This window comes from Cyprinodon variegatus, unplaced genomic scaffold, assembly GCF_000732505.1.
Source record: "Cyprinodon variegatus isolate N-32 unplaced genomic scaffold, C_variegatus-1.0 Scaffold437, whole genome shotgun sequence".
NCBI classification, from domain to species: domain Eukaryota; kingdom Metazoa; phylum Chordata; class Actinopteri; order Cyprinodontiformes; family Cyprinodontidae; genus Cyprinodon; species Cyprinodon variegatus.
In genome coordinates this window covers 454,144-462,956 of record NW_015150890.1, presented here as the reverse complement: position 1 = coordinate 462,956, position 8,813 = coordinate 454,144, and the positions used below count along the sequence as shown (strand labels likewise).

At 45.1% G+C, this 8,813-nt stretch overlaps 1 protein-coding gene across 1 annotated transcript in view; it reads right to left on the bottom strand.

Moving 5' to 3' along the window:
• Positions 1–2,572: 2,572 nt before the first annotated feature.
• The window catches only part of robo4 (roundabout guidance receptor 4), a 42,551-nt gene continuing 36,310 nt past the window's right edge, over positions 2,573–8,813 (bottom strand). The window contains exons 16-18 of the mRNA XM_015388824.1: positions 8,223–8,441; positions 7,825–8,150; positions 2,573–3,061 (exon numbers count right to left, since the gene is read on the bottom strand). Of these exons, the coding sequence (XP_015244310.1) occupies positions 2,880–3,061; positions 7,825–8,150; positions 8,223–8,441 (727 nt within the window). The 3' untranslated portion in view covers positions 2,573–2,879. The remainder of the gene's footprint in view (positions 3,062–7,824; positions 8,151–8,222; positions 8,442–8,813) is intronic.

Genomic DNA, 8,813 nt, shown 5'->3' with positions numbered 1-8,813 from the left:
TTCACCACTATTTGGCGCCATTTTCCTTTTTCCTCTGTGCACGGAGCAGCTGGCTTGCTTGGACTCGCAATGAATCATGGGATATCCAAGGCTACGGAGGATACAGCGCACCTGTCCTTCAAAATGGGTGAATAGAAGGCTGAATTTGTCGGCCGCATAACGAGGAGTCTTCCAATCAGTCCTGACCTCGGAGCTGCTCTATGATGTCATCAGCGGAGGAATCTGGCCTTCAGAGGACGCAGCCGCTGTTAAAAGAACCCGGATCAGGAACAGGACGGTCAGGAGCACGGAGCAAATCTGCATTAGTGTGGAAAGCTGCAGGGGCCAAACCACCGACAGCTTCCTTCACTTTACTCCATTCAAAAAAACTCCTCTGATATTGAACTCACCCATTTTGACTGGGATTAATTAAATGAAGAAACTTCAGTTCAAGATAAAATTGTTTGTTTTTTATTTCATATCATAAAACCACATCTTAATGCCAAGTGTAGAAAATATAACAATTATAAAAAGTCTGCCACTGTTAGTAAAAAATTTGCATTAAATAAGCTACACAATTATCTAATTCTAAATATAGAAAATGTTTTAAATTTCATGTTAAATTATCCATTATGATTTAAATATTCATATCTCTAAAAAAAGAAAAAAATGAACTTTAGAAAAAAACAATTTAATATAAGCTTAAAGAATGTATTTATCAGTCAAATGTCCTGGTTGACTCCTGGGATCCAGATTGTTTTGTAGAAATCAGGAATGTCTGACGAACCTACGGTCCGTGAACATCTCACCTGCAGCGCATTTCATGCATCCAGTCCTGTTACAGTCGTAGCTCGTTACATTTAGCATGGCCTATAAAGCCGTCCTCTAGTTCTCAGACTTTATTAAGCTGAGTGGATCCAGATATTCTGCTCTGAATCTAAACCGTCTGACAGGTGGAGGCTGGGAGAGAAACGCTGCATTCAGAGGCTCCCTGTGATTCACACTGTCGGCTGCATCTTAGCCCTGAGTCTCTGAGAATCAGACCTTCCTTCACACTCTGACCACTAACTGGACTGCACTGAAATATGCTACAACCCCAGTGATGAATGAGTCCTATCAAAACACTGAGCAAACATGCTAACGTTAGCCTAGCTCTGAGGCCACCAGTGTTGCCAACTTAGGACGTTCGTCGCTAAATCTAAAACCATTTTTGACCCTTTTAGCACCTTTATTTCCAAAAAGCACCTAGCACCAAATCTAGTGACTTTTGCAACATAAAAGCACCAAACTCTGTCCACCTGATCTAGTGGATCTTATGCTACGTTCACACTGGATGCAGCAAAATCGCGCCTGCTGCTTCATTTTTGCTGCTTGTACCAGTTAGTTCTGATGCGCGGCTGAAGCAGGAGCCGCTAAGACCCCCACATACCGGCGGTGCACCGACAGTAGGAATCCCTTCATCAGCAGCCTCTGGCCGGGTCGCCTCCTCGCGGTTCACCGCTGCAGCTGGTAGGTGTTTTTCATCTAAATAATCCGATCTGCAGGCACCAGAATAATAAAAGCGCACATATTCTGCCGGCAGATTCCTGAATTTTAAGTTAAATTATGTGTCAATAAACTGTTTCAGAGGAGTGATCATAGTGCTCTGATCATCAGCGCTGTGTCTCTCTCACAGCCAGCTCCCGGATCAGCTCTTCTGATTGGTTGACGCGGTGCGTCGAGCAGCAAAAGTTGCTTAAACGCTTAAACGCGCCCGACGCGCTGCTTCAGCTGCTCAGACGCGCTGCGCCTGCTGCTCAAAACGCGTAGCGGGACTTTTTGCTGCACCTTGACGCGCGTCAACCATTGACTTTGCATGTAAACTCGCTGCTTCTGTCGCGCTTGCTGCGTCCGGTGTGAACGTAGCATTAAGCCTCTTTCTTAACGGTTGGGCCTGTAGTAGTACACTTGTGCGTGCTGAAAAAAACTGCTAATCTCGCCCTAGATTGTAAAATTAAATCATGATCATAAATTTTAACCGATGCACGAAATAACTGAATTTTTGATCTACATCCAGTCTCCGTGTGTCTTTGCACTGCTTCTTTCTTCTTCTTCATGTTTTTTATTTTTATTTGTTACTGCTGGAAGGCAAACAGCTAATGCAGCAATAATTTCACCGTTTGTTATGCAGTGTGGAACTACATAGCTGAATTATGTGTATTTTCTTTCCTTGTTTCTGTAAAATTCTTAATAAAACTCTTCAAATCTCCACCTTTCTTCCTCCCAGATATCCAAACTCTCTGTGCTGCTTTAACAGCCAAAGGAAAAAAACGTTGGAGGGATTCAGAATCTCCTGCAGCTGGATTGCACGAAGCATGCGAATTAGGCTATGACATCATCTAGTGCCTTTTAGGACAGCCAATACAGACTTTTCTTGCTGGGGAGTTGGCCACACTGGAGGCCCCGTCTTCTGGATGGAAACACGGCCTGCAGGGAGAGCAGTGAACAGACTAACCTGGAGCAGAACGTTGGACACAGAGAGGCGCTGAAGAAAGTAGGAACCTGGAGGATTTGGATCATAGTTCAGATAAATTCAGTGACCTTTGCTGGCATAGAGAACAAATAAAACCAAAAAGCTTTAAATTGGTTTAAAGCAAGTTCTGAATAAAATCCTGCAACAAAAACAGGAAACGTGTTTTCTGTCAGAGTGTCCGTGTCTCTGGATCCTGCTGCAGATATCTCTGCTTGCATCTTTCAGTAAAATGATTCAAGTAGAAAACTTCTGTGGCTCTGAAAGTCGTTTCATAGATTTACAGTAGCTGAAGTGCCCTGAGGTAAAGAAGGAAAACTGTTAGAAACAATTGGAAACGCCGACGTTTTCAAATTCAGGCTGGAGAAACGCAGCAGTGGGATCTGAGCTTCTATGTGTTCGAGGGTCTGGTGCTTCTGCTGGGATAGTGGGCTCTGTACTGGGCGTCCATCTCCTCCAGCCAGGCCATGCTCCAGTCCCACGCAGGGACGGCCTCCAGGTCCCTGAAGGCATCACCGTCCGGGCAGAGCGACGGGTACAAGGCGCTGAGAGGGGAGGCCGGCGGAGAGAAGTCTGAACACAGAAAGAGACAATTCTGCATCAGCCGGACTGAGCCGGGAACCAGAACCTGACGGCCCATCCAGAACCGGTTCTGGGCTGTAGAAGGCCTGAACCCCGAGAGACATTTCAGCGTCAGTTAAAACAACACTAAAGGTGAAAGAGAGTCTAAAGTGAAACAAGAAAGAAACAGAAATCTAAATATTTAATTTTTTCTCAAAATAAGTGAATTCTTTTTAGTTAGAGAGGAAGTAAGTCAGACCCTTTGCCAGTGGAAGAATACTATTTACATTTAAAATAAGAATAAAACTATTGCATTGTCTTATTTTAAGTGCATATTATCTAGTTATCTTGTTTAAAGAGTAAAAATACTCATTAGTTGACAAATCATCTTATTTACCTGCTCAAATCAAGGGTACATACACTTATTGTAAGAAATGTCTTCTTATTTCTAAATGTTTTATGCAGTCTGTGCAGCAGATTGAGTGATGGATCCATCTGGAACCTGAGATCCGGTATCAGACTGGATCCGTTGTTCTGTCAAATCAGCATACCCCATCAGACCAGCATACCTAGACCCAGACGTCAGATTTGCATCTATCCCTTTTGGACAGATCAAATTTAAGGACAGATTGTCATACGCTTAAATAAGCATCAAAGAGTAAGTAATTAAATTGATTTTTTTGTACATGACTAAAGGGATACACTCCTGTTGAGGTAGTGTCTCAAAACTAAAGGGATGAAATAAAGCGATAAATAGGTATTGACTATGTGTATGCTGGTCTGACGGGGTATGCTCATCTGACAGCGTCTCTCTGCAGAGGGTGAACATTTTTAACATCTTCTTCCTCACATTGATTTCAGAGTAGAACCATGAGAATAATAGAAATCAGGACCATGTGGCTCCACAGGCTGCGAGCTAACAATCACAGTAGGATGGCGCCATCTGGTGGATCAACATATTTATCACACTATTCAGTCAACAGATGTTTGGTGTCGACTCCTTGGATGAGTTAAAGACAGTTTATCTTTAGGAAAACGGCGCTGCTGCCGTGATGGAGTCTATGACAGGACCTAAGGAAGAAGTGCAGCAGATCCACTGATGTTTCCTCCTGACTGAATGACAGACGCTGTTACTAACTCCTGGTTCAACGTTCATGTTTTTATAGAAAAGCTAAAGCAGATGAATCGTCTGCAGCATTGAAACAGAAGATCTCAGCAGTTTGACCCATTTAGCTTTGCTTATGTTTATGAGTTATGCAGATTATTCCAGCTGGAGATCAGGATTCTGTGAGGCTTGGGCTGTGAAATGTTCTGCATTTTAACATTCAATGACAGCTGAGCAGAAAAGCTGCAGGAACAGAGAAGGATCTACAGAAGTGATGGATCAGAACATCAGAGCTCAGACATAAACATGATATTTGTTTCTACATTAACAACCGTTTCACACCTTGATGACTAAAGCCTGATTTATTCCAGGAAAAAAAGGTCATCTGTGTGTGCGTCACATTGAATATAAATGCGTATTTTCTGTTTTGTTCCTTACCGGCTTGTTTTGTTTATCTGACCGCCATTGTGGATAATGACTGGTGAAGATGGACCAGCTAGAAGAGCGAGGTGCGCAAGAACGCTGGGACCCTTTTCCCACCTGGATCCCCGCCCTTTTTGGCCCTCATGTCCCTCCGTTGTTGCACAAACTTGCCCCGACTTCCTCGCCGCCTCGGCCGTATCTAGACCCACAGCTAGTTCCTGATTGGCCCTCTGGCGTTGTGGCGTGGAATAACGTAGCGCAGACCACGCTTCTATATTGGGCAGAAATCAAAAATACCTGCGACACACTGCTGCAGGAGGAGAACCAGGCCTTTAGCCAGTGCATGCCTGACGTACAAAACATCTGGCAAAAACACTGCTATACGTTGGATAAGTTATGGGTACATTTTGTATAAGTTATGAGCACACTGAAGGACGATGAAGCACACTGGCACACATCGACATCCAGAGAGCAATTTTAAGAAGATTTCCCGCCGTATGCCATCATCTGCCATCTGTGGTCCATCAGTTCCAGGTCAGTTATCTGATGGTCGACGTTCAGTGTCAGTTCCTCATCAGTCGTGGCGTCTAGCTGATCCTAAACCTCTGAGTAACTTCTGCATAACCTATCCAGAACTTCTCTCCAAGCACATCAAGGTATCTGACGTGTTCCAGACGAGCGCTGAACGTGTTTCTAGCTTCCAGCTACTGTATAATGGCGTATTGGCAGCGTTTTGGTATAAAGGGGGTTCACAGGAGGAAACCGTCAGTTCTCCTCCAGACTTCATCCCCATCATAGGGTGAGCCAGAAGGTGAGTGATGGATCCTCCCTGCGTTCACGCCCACCACCAACACACTTCCTAGCAGACATGACGCTCAATCTGCTAACAACAAAAACCTTCTTTCTTTATTTTTATTCTTTTTGGGTTTTTTTGGCAGGCGGTAAACAGCAGCTACGTTAATAAAGAAAGAAAAAGAAATATAGGCCGGGTGCATCGCTGCTCCCCTCAGGACACTGGCTTGTGCATCATTTCCTGGGCATTATGCTGCCGTGCGTTATGCAGAAGTTAGGCTGTCGTTGGACAGAAGTTCTGGACCCATTATGAATACTCTATGTTTACACCCAGAATAGAAAAAATCTATAGAAAGTTCAGAGTATTCCAGCGTTTTAGGAGATTCTGGGACGTCAGGCAGACGCTGGATAAATCAGCATGGTGTGAGAGGAGCTTTGTTAGATGAGTACGGCTTTAGACATCATAGTAAATATCATCAAATAGTATTCTAACATCTTGTTTAAAATCCTCCTTGCATTCAGATGATATTTAATCAGTAGCTTTATTGTTTTATTGGATCACACAGAAACAAGGCCAACAAAGCCTGGTTTTAGTTTAGAAAACATGCAAATAGAAACGGAGGAACGGGTCCCCCCCTTTGGAATGGGGGTGGTTTGGCTTCTTTGTTAGCCTGCAATGCCCCATACCTGTCTATGTCTCTGAAAGGGGGGCGTTAGAGGGAATTGTTGTCCTGCTGAATAGGCGAGGTCTTCTGCTTTCCTGTAGGGAGGCTGGGGCTGTGATGATGAACCCCCATTCCAAAGGGGGGGACCCGTTCGTCCGTTTCTATTTGCATGTTTTATAAACTAAAACCAGGCTTTGTTGGGCTGCTGGATAAAACCTGGAATTAAACACTATTTCTGACATTTTGAACTGAAAAAGTTTCCTGGATGGAAGAGAAACGTCTTCAAACTTAGAAACAAACATTGTTTTTAATTTTCTTTTTTTGGGATGACAATGTCCTAATGCGCAGAATCTTCACCAGCTTCAGTCATGATTCCTACAGTAAAGCATGAATGGATAAGGGTATTAAATCAGCTATATATAGTTTATATCCTGTCAGTTCAGCAGAGTTCAGGTGTAAGCAACGATTGTAGAGATGAGAACACCTGAAGACAGTCAGAGTGTTTCTGTTGTCACTCCACAGCTGAACTCAGAAGCTCTCACTAAATTCTCATTAAGGACGACCAAACGAAGACTTTTATCAACATTCCTGCAAACGTCTCCAGTTTTGTAGGATCGTTCTAAAGACTCCCCTCAAACCACATTAAATACATTAGGGTTACCAGACGTCTTCTTTTCACGGGCATGTCCTACTTTCATACCTTAAAAACTGTCTGGAGGGAATTTTAAAATGGTCCAGGATTTTGGTCGACTGCAGTGCAGCAGAAGGTCAGCTGCAGCCGTCAGCTCCAGGGCTGCTCCGGGAACCCCGGGGGACGCAGGCAGGAAGCCAGCGGGGGACGGAGCAACCAAAGCAGTCCGGAGCCATGGATGTTATCAGCCCCAGAGCTGATGGCTCGGTTCGAATGCCCGGTCCGGTCCAGTCAGCGACCCCCCCACCTCAAAATAATGTCCCAAATCTGGTCACTATAAGCTACATGCAATCATCTGCTTTCCAGAGTAAACTCAGCTGATGTCCAAACAGCTGCCTGTAGCCTCCAAGCAGACCAACCTCCTACCAGCTGCTCACGCTGCGTTCAGGTACAGCTGAATGGAATATTGAAACAACTGCAGGAATTTAAACAGGATTTATTTTCTAATGTCAGCTCAGTGTTTTTAAAAACACTGTATGTTTGACCTTTCTTCAGATGCTTTCATTGTTAAATCATCTCTCTATCCAGGCTGCACTAGAATATGTTGAGATCAAATTGATTTCCAAGTCAGAGGCCTTGGTTCTGGATCTGGACCAGGAAAAGGAGGCCTGGATTAGATGTCCTGCCTCAAGTGGAGGAGTTCAAGTATCTTAGGGCTCTTTAAATCAATTAGGAGAGATTGATAGATGATTGTTGCAGCTGCTGCACCGGTCTGTTGTGGTTCAGAGAGAGCTGGGTCAGTTTACTGGTGGTTCTACGTTCCTACCCTCACCTATGGTCATCACATCTGGATCAGGACCCAAAGAACCAGATCCTGGATCCAAGCTACCTCTGTAGGGAGGCTGGGCTCTCCCTTAGAGAGAGGGTGAGGAGGTGGGTCATCGGGGAGAGGATCAGAGTAGAGCTGCTTCTCCTCCACATCCAGAGGAGTCAGCTGAGGAGGATCAGATTACCCTAGCAAGGCCTTTCAGGTATGTCCCACTCGGAGGAGAATCAGGGGACAAGATTTGGGAGGCTGAGACTGTTGCCTCTGTGACCCAGTACTTTGTGGAAGACGAGGATTATGGACACGAAAAAGATATTTATCATAACTCCTTACCTGACAGAGAGGCTCCACTGCGCTCTGCAGCCACAGCCAGCAGGTGAGCAAATGTGGAGCTGTCGTTGGTGTAGCAGCTGTCCACAGAACTGATGAGGCTGGTTCGGTTGCTGTCCATGGCAGAGCTCCAGGTGTTCCACAGAGAGCTGTCCCAGTCGCTGTAGCAGGAGGATGGCGAGCTCTGAAAGCGAGGACGATGCAGCATGGCCTGTAAAGATGGAGTTCCAGCAGGTGCCTCCTCATCCTCCAGATCAGCGGAGCTAACCGGCCCACAGGTGCTGCCCAGGGTGGAGGAGAAGCTGAGGGGCAGGGAGGGCAAGACACTGCTGACCCAAGGAGAGCAGCTGTCAGGGAGAGAGCAGACATCTGGAGAGAAGGAACTGGAAACATGTCTGTACCTGTATCTCTCAGGTTTTGGGCTGAGCTCCAGGTACTCGGTGGCTTCCTTTGCTGTCAGGGAGGCACTCTGATCGTTATCCATTAAAGTGGAGTATGATGCAGTGGACGGGTGGCTGGAGCTGCGCCTGATGTCTCCTGCTTGTCCACGGTAGCCTGATGAAGGACTTATTGAAGGGATGGAGCCCATGTCCTCTGTAAGCTTTGTGGACTCACTGGAACTGAACACAGTTTGAAAGACAAATTCAGTCCAAAAACAGCAGAAATCTGGATGAGAGGAAAAACTTTTGACACAGAACCGGACATAAAACCATCCCTACAGCAGAGTCCTGATGAACCAGCAAAGGACAGAGGATATCTGTCCTCAGCTGATCGACATCAGCAATTCTGACCATAGAATTAGCAAAAAAAAATCTAAACAAATCTATTCAATTTAATTCAGTTTATTTTAGGTTTATTTCTGTAGCTCCATCTCAAGGCCCTTTTCCAAAACTATTCAACCAGATCATCCAGTCACGTTGATTCAACGTTTTCTATCTAAGGAAAACCAGCTGATTGCATCGACCCATTGACTCTTCAGCAATCCCTGACAC